This window comes from Anticarsia gemmatalis, chromosome Z, assembly GCF_050436995.1.
Source record: "Anticarsia gemmatalis isolate Benzon Research Colony breed Stoneville strain chromosome Z, ilAntGemm2 primary, whole genome shotgun sequence".
In the NCBI taxonomy this organism is placed as follows: domain Eukaryota; kingdom Metazoa; phylum Arthropoda; class Insecta; order Lepidoptera; family Erebidae; genus Anticarsia; species Anticarsia gemmatalis.
In genome coordinates, this window is record NC_134776.1 from 9,562,445 (window position 1) to 9,577,587 (window position 15,143).

At 35.0% G+C, this 15,143-nt stretch overlaps 2 protein-coding genes across 4 annotated transcripts in view; one reads left to right on the top strand and one right to left on the bottom strand.

The window, feature by feature from the left end:
- Positions 1-4,628: 4,628 nt before the first annotated feature.
- The window catches only part of LOC142986172 (peptide transporter family 1-like), a 45,198-nt gene continuing 34,683 nt past the window's right edge, over positions 4,629-15,143 (bottom strand). For all 3 annotated transcript variants that reach the window (XM_076134485.1, XM_076134483.1, XM_076134486.1), the window contains 8 exons: positions 14,436-14,518; positions 12,696-12,860; positions 10,666-10,791; positions 10,103-10,225; positions 9,074-9,429; positions 6,702-6,921; positions 5,151-5,387; positions 4,629-4,833 (listed from right to left, as the gene is read on the bottom strand). In XM_076134485.1, coding sequence (XP_075990600.1) covers positions 4,669-4,833; positions 5,151-5,387; positions 6,702-6,921; positions 9,074-9,429; positions 10,103-10,225; positions 10,666-10,791; positions 12,696-12,860; positions 14,436-14,518 — 1,475 coding nt within the window. In that variant the 3' untranslated portion in view covers positions 4,629-4,668. The remainder of the gene's footprint in view (positions 4,834-5,150; positions 5,388-6,701; positions 6,922-9,073; positions 9,430-10,102; positions 10,226-10,665; positions 10,792-12,695; positions 12,861-14,435; positions 14,519-15,143) is intronic.
- Positions 7,314-9,067, top strand: LOC142986173 (esterase E4-like). Its single transcript, XM_076134487.1, has one exon. The coding sequence runs from the start codon at positions 7,329-7,331 to the stop codon at positions 9,048-9,050; it is 1,722 nt and encodes a 573-aa protein (XP_075990602.1). The 5' UTR covers positions 7,314-7,328; the 3' UTR covers positions 9,051-9,067.

Here is a 15,143-nt window from a genome sequence, read left to right on the forward strand (position 1 = left end):
AATGAAATATATAACCGACCAATCAAAAATTTTTAAACATCTAACAGAAACTAAACTAAAATTTCTGTGCACCTTCGTATAATTTGTATCAGTTAACCATACGAGGAAAATAAGATTGTGTTAACCATACCTAATACGGGACTTTCCCTAAGAATTTTAATCATGTTTCTATAAATAAATTTCAGTTCAAGCTTAAAAGCATTGATATCATATACGATTACAAGCAAATTAAGGGAAAAAGCCGATGAATAACATGATGTTATGTTACAGGTATGTGTAGGTGTACTTATATAAAATAATTCTCACTTCGTTATCCAGTCTTAAGTTTGCAAACATAAAATAATTATCTACTGTTGTTAACAAACATGTATTAGAAGCACAGAAATAACACAGATCGATATCCTACAATTATCAGGCTTCGGTATTATGTGATATCGAATAGTACAATCAAGTTAAAGAAATCTTGATCAACCTTTTATTGATTTGTTTGCCTTTTATATCTCACTACTACAAGTTCGTTCTTTTGACTCAGTCCTACGCCTGTTATGCCCGGTTTCTGAGGTACATTTGGCGGTAGTTTATCTATTCATTAGCTTTTAAGCTGATATAAAGATGACAGTTTGAAAAGAAAACTACCGCTAAATGTGCTTTAGAAACCGGGCATTAGTAAATTGACTATAAAGTTAAGTGAAGGATACAATGTTATCCTCTATTTACATAAATGAATTTACTTAATAAACAGACATATTTACTTCCCTTTATAAGTGGAAATCAGTCTGTTTCCGAGTCTATATTAATGTCAGTTATGCTTTCACAACAAAACCTCTAAACGATTTTAATTAACTTTAGCAAGATACTTAATAACTCTAGACAACAAAGGCTAAATTATGCGGCTGAGATAGGGGCTGAAACCTCAGGCGAAGCCGGCTACACAATTAATTAATTATAAATAAATAAAGCAGGAGATAACCAAGATGTTCACCTAGATGCACCTAGGTAAGTACTTAGAATGAACTAAGAGTGATTTTTAGGGGGGCATTTTAGTGGTGGAAGGTGGATAATGCATATGAAATTCCATCATAACGTCTACCTAATCATCTGTTATAAGTTATGTACGATATGCTTAAATCGTTAAAAAATCCACAACAACGACTGAATATAGATCTAGATTTATATCTCTATCTTTAGCTATAGTATTTCAATTGGCTGGAAACTAAATCGCTCCCTTTGTGATGAGTCCCCAGCCCGTATTTGTCTGTATGTTTGTTGTATTTAAGCATTTATTATACGCAATTATTAACAAGTCGGGAACAGAATTGAACATGTCAACGGGGAGCGGATCTCAAAGTTCTGAACGTAAAACTCTAATGTGAGAATTTAAACATATTAAGTTTTATGACCGTTCGTTTTCTTGTTTTCAAGTGTTCGTTTTCAAAATATTTTTGTTAGTATAATATTAGTTTTTTAATGCATTCTAGTGGTTAGTCGTTGGTTTACAAAAGTTAAATAATCATCGGTATAAAAAATAACAAACGGTCTGTGATGTGATACATCCAAAACCTACAAAAATAAAGTCTAACCTACAAAAAAGAAAAAATAAAATCAAAGGTTCGCTCACGATAATTTTGCTATTATAATTTTTACGTACATTGTAAACTTTGAGAATCTTTGTGGAGCGTCCCCATTTAGCAACTGCAGCGGAACAAGAGGGGTTAACCGAACACGCGCCACAGCCCCCTCAAGTACGAGCCGAGTCCTATGGGAACTACACACAAATTGCCCAAAACTAATTGTCTAATATGTTAACGCTATTTATCTAAACAGATTGTTCATGAAGTGGTTTTTTCGCGGTTGTTTGGTGTGTCCAAATAATGTCCTACTTTGTGTGTTTAGTTTGATCGTTTGTTTATTTAGAATTCAGAGTAAATAAAGGCACCTGATTATGAAATATAAAAATAATATTACAGAATCTTTGTTTTAATAATGACATTGTTTTTTAAAGTATTCAAACATTTCTAGTTTAAAGGTACGTTTTTGTATTTTTTACAAAAATTCGTTAGTAGGTAGTAACGAACAATTAGTACATAGTACGATATTGAGTTTCGCCTCAAGTATATGTCATGGTCTACAACTCAGTGCTTGGTACTTTAGGCAGGTAGGTATTATCTTTAACGCATCACTACAGTTTCTATTTGAGGAATCTGCATGCGCGATTAAACTTGCAGATCTAAGAGTGCACGCTAGTAATCTAATTACAATTTCAGTGTTACTAAGTGCAAACATGTAAAATAATCGTATAATTAGTGCCGATAATTTTGATGTTGTCTCACTTACTCTGAGGCGGAGACTTGTATAGGTTTTGGTACAACCATGATAGTTTTTTAAGTAGTTAGAGCGACGATTACGACGTAGAATCACCTCTCCCTCGCGCGAAGTGCAGTAAAGTGTTCCTTATGTCCACATACTTTCTAGTATTGATTAGTGTAAATGAGCCTCGCGTTCGACTGCAAGCGACCGATCTTCTTATGATATTCAAATCAAATCTTTGTACAAGCAAGTTAGTACTTAGTTCTTTTTAAAGTAATAAGATGTTGGGTTACAGATCCTTTTATCCATACTAATATTATAAATGCGAAAGTAACTCTGTCTGTCTGTCTGTCTGCTACTCAATCACGCCTAAACTACTGAACCAATTTGCATGAAATTTTGTATGGAGATATTTTGATACCCAAGAAAGGACATAGGCTATATATCATCACGCTACCACCAAAAGGAGCAGAGTACCAGTAATTAATGTTACAAAAACGGGGAAAAATTTCACCCATTCTCTCTTATTGGACGCAAGCGAAGTTGCGCGGGTCAGCTAGTTTATTTATAAGTGGTTTTGTGATCAGTAAAAAAAACAACTTATTATTTTCACATCTATGTTGAACTATCTTTGTAATATTTATAACTAGCTGACCCGTGCGGCTCCGCTCGCGTGAATGTTTTTTTTTACTAATACAAAGCTTAATTATTCCTTAACAAAAAAATATGCTTTTTTTCACAAAAAATATTCTCAAAATTATTTTTATCTCATATAACTCGCGCTAAAGCATATCCGCCATTAAAACTGTTGCCATGACAACGGAATTTTGTTAATTCAATGTCATTATAATATTGATTATTCGCGACTTCGGTGGCGAAACCTGAATTTTCCCGGGAAATGCGTCATTTTCTCGGGGTAAAAAGTAGCCTATGTCCTTTCTCGGGTATCAAACTATCTCCATACCAAATTTCATGCAAATTGGTTCAGTAGTTTAGGCGTGATTGAGTAGCAGACAGACAGACAGACAGACAGACAGACAGACAGACAGACAGACAGAGTTACTTTCGCATTTATAATATTAGTATGGATTATAATACCTACCATGTTTTAACTGAGTGGGATTCTGGACAACAATTTACCTCGCAAAAGTCTTCCATACTCTTCACCATATTATTATTTGGCCTATACTTTTAAGTCTATTCAGATTCCAAGATAAATTTATACAAAAAGCAATATTTCCCAGTTGTTCCGCGTGTAATATTGTTATTTATACACAGCGGGATTATTTAATCGCTACCCGCTTCTTTCCGTCGGTAAGACAATACCCTGACCGGTATAGCGAACTCTTTCCTCTATCATTAGCCGTAGTAATTTGCCGAGGTGGAATATTTCGCACATGTCGACATCAATGAATCATATGATCGCGAATGCCATTCATAGTTAATGCACGAACGCAAATAGAACGTACAGTTGTTTGTTTTGGAAATACTTTAACACTGTACTTTTAAATTGTTAAATTGTGTTTTTTATATTTGTGAATTTACACTGCTTTTTCTTTTATTATTTGACGTTGGTAAGTTAATCTACATACTAGAAATACGCTTATCTGCCACAATTAGAAGATAATTTCTGTCCATGACCATAGTGGAATTCATTGTGGGTGACAACTTAGAAGTCATTTCGACTATCATAGCGCATTGTTTGTTTCTTTGTTTATTGCAAAAGCAATAATTAAACTGACATTCTCACACTGAAGGGAATATGGCATGTTGTTCAATAACAATAATATTTTAGACGCTGGCCGTACAAGCAGTTATTACAACAAAATATTGTATTTCCCAGTTATTTTCTAAGAAGCTATCTTCGTTGCCTCGAGCAAAAGTGGTGTAGGTACAAACGCAGTTTTCTCGTTATTCGAGTACCAGATCTAAGGAAATAAAATCGCTTTGAGATTAAATGTCTCTATCACAAAAGGTCAAATAAATTGGATTTGTGGTAGCCAATACGGATTCAAAATATGCACCTACATGAAATCATTTTGTTTGTCATTCTTATGTGAAATGAAATAAGAACCTCGTTTTCTCACTCACGCTTTTAATAAATTAACCATGTCGTTCTTTCTAATATTATAAATGCCAAAGTTTGAGGGGATGAAAGTATATCTTTTAAACTTTCAAACAAAAAAGTTTGAAACTTTACACATGTTATATTCGATATGGTAACAAAGGCATTTCACTCCTCCGGGAGATTTTTTTAACGTAGACTACGTAAATGGCGGGCTAAGGCTAGTTTAAATTCCAAAAATAAATAAAACAGGGTATTTAATAATAATAAAAATATATTTTAATTTAATTTAACAGTTAGTGATTTTTTTCGGTCGGTTTCTTCTCAGGCATTTTGATCTCTTCAATAGCGAGGTCCTCGGTGCTGGACCTCGGCTCCACGTACTTGTATCTGAACGCCATCGTCGTAAAGATCAGCATATCGATCGCCATCAGACCCGCGAACAGGAAGAACTCCTTCCACTACGAACAAAATAAACCGGTTAAATTGACATTACCCTTAATATAATAATTATAACTGTACATCAAGATGTCGTGCAAAATAAGGCTACCGCAAAAGTATAAACCCTAACAAATATAATCGAGAAATATAAAAAAAGGGAATTAAGTTGACTACGGATTACAAAGCAATTTTTTGACGGATTTAATTAATACTGTTTTGAATTCAAACACCTCTTATAAGCAGAACAGCATGGCAGTTTTAAGTGGACGTTTTCTCTAGCAGTCAACTAACTAACCCAACCTAACCTAAAATAATTTGTCAGTAATTGAAACATTACCTGCGCATCTAAAAAGTTTCCTTCAACAATGAGCACGACGATTAAATTGCCGAAAGCCACAGTGAGTAGCCAGACAGACTGTAGGACGGACTTCATGCTGGCAGGAGCCTGTGTGAAGGAGAACTCCAGGCCCGTGACGGAGAACATGACCTCGCCCATCGTCATCACCACGTACTGCGGGATCAGCCATAGGATGTGGATGGTGTTCGGTGGAGTGATCGTCACTGTGTTGGCAACCTGAGGAATACGGGTTCATTAGATTTTTTGTACCATTCTTAATGCAATAGGAGATGCCATCTAAGTTCTGGTTAATCAAATGGTATTAAGTGTTTTTCACTCGAATACAATTTCGAATTTAATTGAAAGTGAAGAAACGCTGAAAATACTAATAACAGCTTTCACGACATTTATTAGTAGGACGGTAGGTAGATATAATATGTAGGTAAAATTAGATGCAAGATCACATTGTTTGATTCATATCCTACAGGATAAATTTGAAGCCACATCTCACTTCGGCACATTTTTTTGAAAAATGTTTAATGTAATCATCGTGAAGGTAATATACATTGCTTTGTCACAGTTTCACACATATATCAATGAGTATTGATTTCTACCTGACAAAGCTAAAAGTTAGCGTGACATACATAAAATTTTTCCAAAGTTGAGCACGGACTATCATGACTCTAACGATGAAAGATGACCGTATTCAGGTTCAGGTGTGTCCTTACAAATACAGATTTCAAACGCGCGGTTATCGCTGTACCGCTGCGGTAAACAGCAATAATGTGGACAATTTGTCATCGAGTTGAAGAGTTGCGTGCGACGACACTCACAAGTTCTTCCATTTGTAGGATAACAAATAGGATTCATCACTTATTTGTGCTCTTGGACACGTTTGTAGACTTACAGAAGTTATTACTGAGTAAATAATCTTGCTCTTCTACTTATTTTCTAAGTAAGACGCGGCATATTTGAGTACCCAGCCTGTGCCGTGTATAATTTTTGTGTATGTTCAGACACACCACTATAAAACTTGCAGCGCTGCAAGGTTGAAAGTTCTTCGCAACTTACAAGTAGTATGAAGTTCATCAATCTAAGTTCAACTTGTTATACCTGACTTTGATCTTGAATTTTCGTCTTCGTGGCCTTAATTTGAACTTTATTGAGGTCAGGGTTTGGTACTGGTCTGATACTTACATCCTATACTTGAGATCTACCTAGATGTATCTCGATAACTACAGCCTAGTCCTTTGAAACAAAATATTTTCTTCTACATATTGCTATCTATTCTGCTAACGGCCAAATTCTTTATCAAAAGCAACAGCCAGAGTATAGCGGTTAAGTTAAAATTGACAGTCAAATTTGGCTCTTCATGAATTATCTACTGATAGAAGAAAAAGATTGACCTTTACTCAATGGTTTGAGGCGACTCCTCAAGTTAAAGTCAATCGCGGTCCCTTTAGTTGAAGAAGCTGGCCGGTAGAAGCATATAAAGACGGTACCCGTCACTGATGATCATTTAAATAGTTTAGTAACAATGGGGATACTTACATAAGTTCCATTTGAGTCTTGATACACATTGATGGTGTAAACAGCGCCGGACATAAAGTTGAAGTTACTCAGAATGGCTTGTCCGTCGATCGTGACGTCACTTGCTCCTTTATCTATCTTTATCTGAGTGCTGTTGGTGCTCGATATGCTTAACTTTGTTCTGTTCTTCTTAATATCATCTATCTTAATTGTAGCTACACCGTTGATATTCGTTAAAAATCTGAAAAGAAACAGCCATAATTAAAATAGGTATGTTTCGTAGGTTTTGAGACTTGCTTTGTTTCTGATTTTGTAAGTCATAAAAGGTTAATTGGATTTGTGATCCGTCTTCAAAAATACATATCGATTTAATCTTGTATTCTTGGTTAATTGGTTTTGGGGACGAGTTCTAATGTTTAAATTGTAAAAAATTGATTTGTTAGATGACTGAATACAAATATAACAATATCATGCACACGATTATTGCATTAACATACTTTATCAGTAATATTGTACTGGGATTTTATTAATGTTTTCGCGCTAGTTTTATGGAATCGAAAACATTTGCCAGTCGAGTGAATTTCATTTGCACCTGATAACCGATTCGATAACGAGTTTCACACAGTTTATTTACTTCTAAAATGAGTGATGTATCGAGAAATATACGTGTTTTTCTTACTCCACTTGTGGGTGGGAGCGGATAAAATAGTTGTAACAGTGAAACAAGGGAAAATATCGGGTCTGAGAGAAGAAACTCTATTCGAGAATAGGTTGTACTTTGCATTTTATGGTGTACCATACGGTTCCCCTCCAGTCGGCAAATTAAGATTTAAGGACCCTAAACCTGTGAAACATTGGAGCGGCACCTACGACGCAACTACTGAATACCATGGAACCTGTGCACAGACGCATATCGTCTATAAAACAGGAGTGTATGGAGTCGAAGATTGTTTATACATGAACATTTACACTCCGCATATTCCCAGAACCGGAGATGCAATTTTAAAGACAGTTATCGTTTGGATTCATGGATACGCTTTCTCATCGTGTTTTAGTCATATACATGGACCAGACTTCTTTATAAACAATGATGTAGTGCTAGTGACGGTAGCGCACAGAATAGGAGTATTTGGATTTATGAAAATTAACGATAATGACCCTGACGCGAATATGGGCTTAAAAGATATCGTCCTGGCACTGAAGTGGATTAAAACAAATATTAAGCAATTTGGTGGAGACAAAAACAAAATAACGTTAATGGGTAGTGGTTCAGCCGCTACTTTCATAACACTATTAATGACTACTAAAGCGAATAAATTGTTCTCAAGTGTGATCCTATTGAGCGGGGCATTATTCGCACCGTCTATATTTCAAGGTAATCCTGAGGCCGAGAAGAAAAGACTCGTTCACGAGCTTAAAAGGAAGCACGTGACATTAAATCAGGCTACGACCAAAGATATTATAGAAGCAACTCACAGTATTTATATTCGCAACACTCAAGAAATCGTAGAGTTACAAAGACCGATAGTGCCCTTCACGCCGACGATTGAACCGAAATCGAACACATCCCTCCTTGTTAGAACACCAAAAGAGTTTTTTGATACTATTAAAAACAAACAGATATATTCAAGCAAACCAATCTTAGTGGGGATTACCACCCAGGAGAGTATACCTGAAGTTATACCATTCATTCACAATCCCTATTACTTAAAAAAGTTCATAAATTCTTTTAAATATTATGTTCCGTTTGCAGACGGATGTAGTTATAATAGTTCATCAGAAACTTACAAGAAAATCTCTAAATTAATAAAGGATAGATATTTCAGTGAGGGTGGCCCCATTACATTATTGGAGAAATTATTAAAGTACGCGTCGGATCTTATAAAGTTTCCAATAGTGCAATTCGTAAAAACTCATTTGAGCTACAGTAAAAGTAAAATGTTCATGTATAAGTTTGACTATCGAGGGAAACTGAACGCTGTCAAAGCAACGTCACTCGCTCAAAAGAAGGTTCACGTGAGTGGAGTGGCAAGCGGTGATGAGATATGCTATCTACTTAGATGTGAGCCTTTACGTGAATTGTACATACAAATAAATAAGGAAGGCGTCAGTAAAGATAGACAGTTCATTACCGAGCTGTCAACTCTATGGAGCAATTTTGCAAAGTTCGGAGACCCTACACCCCCCCATAGCGATATCAATATAACATGGCCACCCGTTGATGCAAACCTGGATAATGTGCTACTGATTAGAAAATATTTTAAGTTAGTAAGTTCTAAAGATGAAAGGGTAATGTTTGATTTTTGGGACCGTATCTATGAGAATTACTATAAGCAAGAAGTATGTGATAAGAAACATGACGAGTTGTAATATAATATTTTAAATAAACTCACCTAACGTTAGCTCCATCAATAGCTTTGTCATTATTGTCTGTGAAATTGGCAATTGTGTTTCTGTTGATGAAGAATGAGTTCGCTGTTTGCTCTTTTAGTAAGAAGTATCCAGAGTAAGCGATGTCCCTGCATGCACTGGTATCGTCTCCTTGTAAGAAATACGGTAGTTCAACGACATCACTTGCAAAAATGTCAAGTTTCTCAAAGGCGGAGAGAGGTCCAACGTTGAAGTCCTTAGTTCCATTGGATGTCTTTAGCGTGTTCAACTCTGGTAAACTTAATGTGAAGTTGCAATCAAAGCCGTTGTAGACCCTCAACTGTGCGAGACCCTCGGTTACCGGAGTCCCGTAAGTTGGCTGTAAGCAAACAACATCATAGTTTTAAAATTAACGTTATTATTTGTCCAAAGTGAAAATGTTAACGCGGCTAAAAGGATAAGCACACGCTCAAATATCATCAATTTCAAATTATTAGTACATTTTGTAAATCCGTACGTCATTACCATTTGAGTAGCTATCATTAAAACAGCGCATTTTCGCACCTTCAATATCAAATAACGAAGGACGTGTCTTGTGATTATATTGACGTTTTATTATTATAGAAAAGCGCTGCACATTATTTTGTAAAACTAATAAATCAATCAACCATTGACTGAGTTTGTGTGCAGTTATATGAAACGTTGTTAGCGAACTCGTGTATAAAATTTATTTATTAATATTCATGTGATTGACGTATTTTTATTTAGGGCTTTTAAATTTGTCGAAATAGTGATGTATGAATTTTTATATGGGAGTCACATACTGAATAGTTAACTGTAATAATTAATACCATTAAATATTTTGTGCGAAAGATTGCAGTGTAATTTCTTACACATCGTTACCAAGCACGTAAGTCTTTTTTAATCCTATTATACATTAACATATTTTATGCAATAGTTGTCGTTCTGGAAGCTTCGCTCTGCTTTATTACGGGAAGCAGGGACCGAGGCCAGATCGAATAATCACGCGAGTATAATGGGTTCAATCTCACCAGTAGATTAAGTTCAACGATGCCGGAGATGACGAAGGCGGCGGCGGCCAGCACCCCGCCCCAGATCATTTTGTGTAGGGGCTTCTTTATCAACTTGCACCATGTGAGGAACGGATAAATTGCCTGCAAAATATCACTTAATTAATATGCCATTTATTTATTGAGAAATATTGACATTTGCCAGCAGTGGACGATTCCCGGCTGAGATGATGATGATGATTGACATTTGCGTTGTCGTTGACAGCAATATAATTACACTCGCGACGTCTCGAAATGTTACTGTTAGAGCGAATATGATAGTAAAGTAAAAATAAATTTATAAGCAAAGTTAAAAAAACATGCTTTTTCAGATTTAACGCAAACTTTTCTCCCCGTTTCACCGCTTCTAAATAAGTATCAGATAACTTGTGAGATTGTATTTTAAAGATTGTTTGCGAAATACTTATTGATCGATAAATTTTTGAATAAGTTATCACTTTTCAGTATTCGTTTGATGAAATTTGTTCTTATTATTGTAAAACTTTCTTGCTGGGTTATAGGACACAATAATTAATAATACTTACAACTTCAAACAAAGGAATAAATATGAGGATGAGCAGCGGGTTGAGCACTTGCATCTGATCTGCCTTCAGCGTCCAGGAGCCGATGTCTTGCTCCATTCTGTCAGCTTGGAAAGTCCATCGCGAACCCTACACAGAAAAACACAAGAATATAAGTAATAAAATTTACGACACGTCATTATTTTATTACCATTGCAGAATCTGCAGGCTTGCTTTTGACACTCGTTTTCAATCAATCAAATTTTTTTGGACAGGTGTCGCAAAATTTGCAAAACTTTATATTTTTGTAGTTTTTATTTTATCCGTTATTTAGGTTTTCGATACTTTTGTAATAAATATTTTTTTACGTTATACAACACAATTGAAATCACAATTAGGTATTAGCCTTAATTTACGTGTTTCCTTGCCATTCAGACATGTATAACAGTTGAGTGACGTGTAATGGAAAAAATTAACCGAAGTGGTTTGATTTCACATTATCGACTCTAATTTCAAACGTTGATCAGTTATATTTATCTGCCAATACAAAAGTTCGCTTGGCACACATAGTTCATTTTATAGAACAAAGCGTCGAACTATATCGCCGCACTTTGTCTAACAAAATTTAATAGAGTCGAATATTTCGTATGTAACATGTAAATTAATCGATAAACAATTTAGTCACCGCAAAATTTAATTGCTTTAAACGTAGTGTCCATGTTTTCAATTTATGTGCTGTCATAACATAAAATTGATTTAGTCTAGGTATTTGGTATAAAGCAGGGGTTCCCAACCTTTTCTTAGTCCGGGACCACTTTTATATTATTCTTGTTAGCGAGGACCACTTTGAAAGTATTTAAAAAATAAAATGTAATAATGATCCCGAAAATTTTTAATTTTTAAATCATTCGCGTACCATATTTTGACTTCCACGGACCACTGGTTGGGAACCACTGGTATAAAGCATTGTGTTTTGGAGCACGTTCAGCGTCCATACAGCGTCCACTGCCATAAAGACATAGGCAGGTATAGCGTGGCGCGGCGGGAGGTACCGCACAATGTCACATTGATACAATTCGATTATAGTCTAGCAAGTCTTAGTTGAGAGCCTTGGCAAAATGTATATAAATTATAATAAATAATTATGTGTATTTTTAAATATGCCATTACCAGCAAAATAAGCCTTCGAATCAATTATGTTGTGATTCTAAATTTTGTATAACTCCGCCATCCGCAAATCTTAGTTATAAGGTTCTCTTCTAAGTTGTTCTAAGTTGTTAAAAAAATATGAACAGAAAAAAAATTATGAAACTAGTCATGAAATTTAAAATTATTTCATCAGTAGGACTACATGATGCGTATGAGCACCCTTTTAATTCAGTATATGTTTTTTTTCCAAAATATGAAAATAAGAAATCGTAGACCTAAAATTGTATAGTTTCAAAATATAGATTTACTTATGCCCTATATCACAAACTCACGCTTAAAAGAGTAGTCGCGTATTTCGCGATAGTGTTCACAACAGGAACGTTTGTTGCTGACCTTATCGCGTCTGCAGTTGAAGCATTCGTGCAGGGGTCAATCGATACGCACAGTACATACGCAGCCTATGTGCCAGACGAATCATGTACAATGGTTTTTTTGTAAAGTGAAGCTTTGTACCCATTCTCGTGATGGCTATGACGTCAGCCGATGGGCTCGTTTGATAGACGGTTTTATCGTCCTACCGGATGAGAAAAGTTTTGTTTTCTGTGTTTTATCGACATACAAATACACCTGTCTATACCTAGGCAATAAGAGAAAGTTGTATGATGTTTGATTATTTTTAGCCACAAGTAGGTCATGTTTATTTCATTAAGCACTTGTTATACTTTGTTTCTAAGGGTTTTCACGATCTCGCAGTAGCACTGACCACGCTACGCGAATACGTGCAAAGATCGTGTTTGAATAGGAATAAATATTCATGTTATCTGCAAATAATTATTTCAAACCCCGCATACATAACGCATATTTTATTAAAATAACTGTCTTTTCAAAAGTAGAGATGATAATACCTGTTGATCGAAGAGAGCCCAGAAGACGGGTAGAGGTATGAACAGCACCAACACTCGCAGCAAGGACTTGACGTCTTCAATGAGGTTAGAGTCGTATTTGTCGTCCGCGTGGTCCAGCCAGTGCTCGCGCTTCTCTTTACTCTTGAACGACTTTACCGCTGCGTGCTAAGTATATAAAACCATAGAAATTATTAATAACATTATAAACGTTTGTTCAAATCACAAGTACTTATAGTGATTCATAGCTCATAGTGAGAGGGCTGGATAGTAGTGGATAGTTACATGGGTTAGTGCTTCCCTCTTCAATTTACGTCTTCACCCGCAGGCGAGTAAGGAAAACTAAACGCGGGTATTTATATAAACATAGCTGTACCTATAATTTCAGAGCGACTTATTCTTTAACATCAATTTCAGTCGTATAGTAAATAGAGTAAATTTAATTTTATCGCCTCATTAGACCAACTGACCTTAAGTCTACTTGAAATGATATTTAAAAATAAGGACAAACAAGTGTATTTTCCTTATCAATGTACGTATAAGTGCAACAACCTGTAGTAAATAATGATGATCAATATTCATTTAAAAGTTGAAGTCTGAATGTGCATACTAGACGTCCCTGAGCTAATTTCATGAGTGGTTTGAAGTAAACAAGTTAAATAATATACTTATGTGTTTTATCTGATCACCTTTATTGATTTAGCTGCACTTATTCGATGTCCATATTCAAGTGCGAACAAGGCCACGACACATATTTCTTGTACAATATAATTATGATAAGTACAAAGACATTGTTTCATTTAAATATATCCAAATAGATACATAAGTTGTTTTTTTAATGTGCAAACTAGAAACGGACTAAATTTTGTTTTTTTCATATTGATAGATTATTGTTATTTCGAATAAAGGTTTTAACAATCAAATTGACGCAGCCGTTATTTAATTACTTTATGGTAACTCTAGCGGAAGTGCTGTTTGAATAAAGATAATAAGGATTTAAGAGTAGAAGAGGACTAGATAATGCGTCTAGATAAAATTTCTCATGGATAAGGGGATTTACTATCAGTAATGTGTAGATAAATCTCAAGATATGGTGCTGAATAAACGCGTTTTTTTCACTTTGTTTCTATTATTGTAGCCAGACTTTAGGTCATGACAGAAACATTGAAATTTGACGTTTAAGATTGTACATTTCAGATAACAATAAACCTTAAAATACCTTTATCTAGTTAGTTTCGAAACAAGAATTGGGTGTTAGATACACAGTACTTTTTTTTATAAATTATATTAAATAAGGGATAAGTTAGTATGGCTATAAGTAAGTGTAGATATTTTGATAATATGAGATTGATATTATGATACGATACACTCATCTAACGAACCCTTTTATCCAGACAACAAACATAAGCACTGACAATCTTTTTTTTAAGAAATGTCGAAAAGAAATGTTATTAAGAATAAAAATATATGAATATAAATACAAGCGACCAGCCTTACTATCAGAAGTTAAAAATGCTTTGTTCGCAAATAGCGTGCTTATCTGTTATTCAAACAACATTGAAATCTGTATATTCTAGTTAAATAGCGGTCGGTACAAACTCAGTGGTACGGATCAACACAGAGCGACATCGTCCGGAACAATCTGATTATCTCACAATGTAATTATGAAATTACATCGCTAATACGTGCATAAACAGTAAAGAGTGCCATTTAAGAGAAAGCGGACATTAAACCCATACTTACGCCGATGCATGTCGACACTTTCCCGAGTACGTTACCGGCGGGCTTCTTGATTATATACAATCGTTTACCGGCTACGAAGAATACTGAAAGTGCAAACATATGTGTCAATAACACTTAGCTATCCGCATATATTGGAGACGAAACACGCTGCCGTTTAGCCATTAAATACAGATAACATCAATTTTGTTTCGCCCATTATTATTCATATTTAATATTAGATACACATTTTTCGGTAAAAATATGTTACAAGTGGTTCTTCAGTTTTACAAGGACATTTTTCTATTTATCTAAATACCGTTAACTGTCTTTTGTTTTCGTCCACTTAACAATGTAAAGTATTCAACTTATTATGTTCATGTAAGGATTTTGCCCAATACCTTGAGCCTTGAATAACAGAAACGATTTGTTAGACGGTATAATTATTATAGCGTGTATTAATATTCTCATACGTTATTACTGGCATCACAAGCAATTACTGCTTCTGACTACAAAGGAATATTGGTAAATTGACGTCCGCTTTACTATGAATTATCTTGTGCAACACAGTTAGCCTGGAGATAGACGCTATGTTAATTTGCACGTGATGGTGTTAAACGGCTAAACACTAGGATATTTTCACTATCTCGATATTTTTTACTCATTATGTTTTCGAATGACATGTTTTATGTGTACGATAATCCATACCAGTTAGTTTTTGTATATCGAATA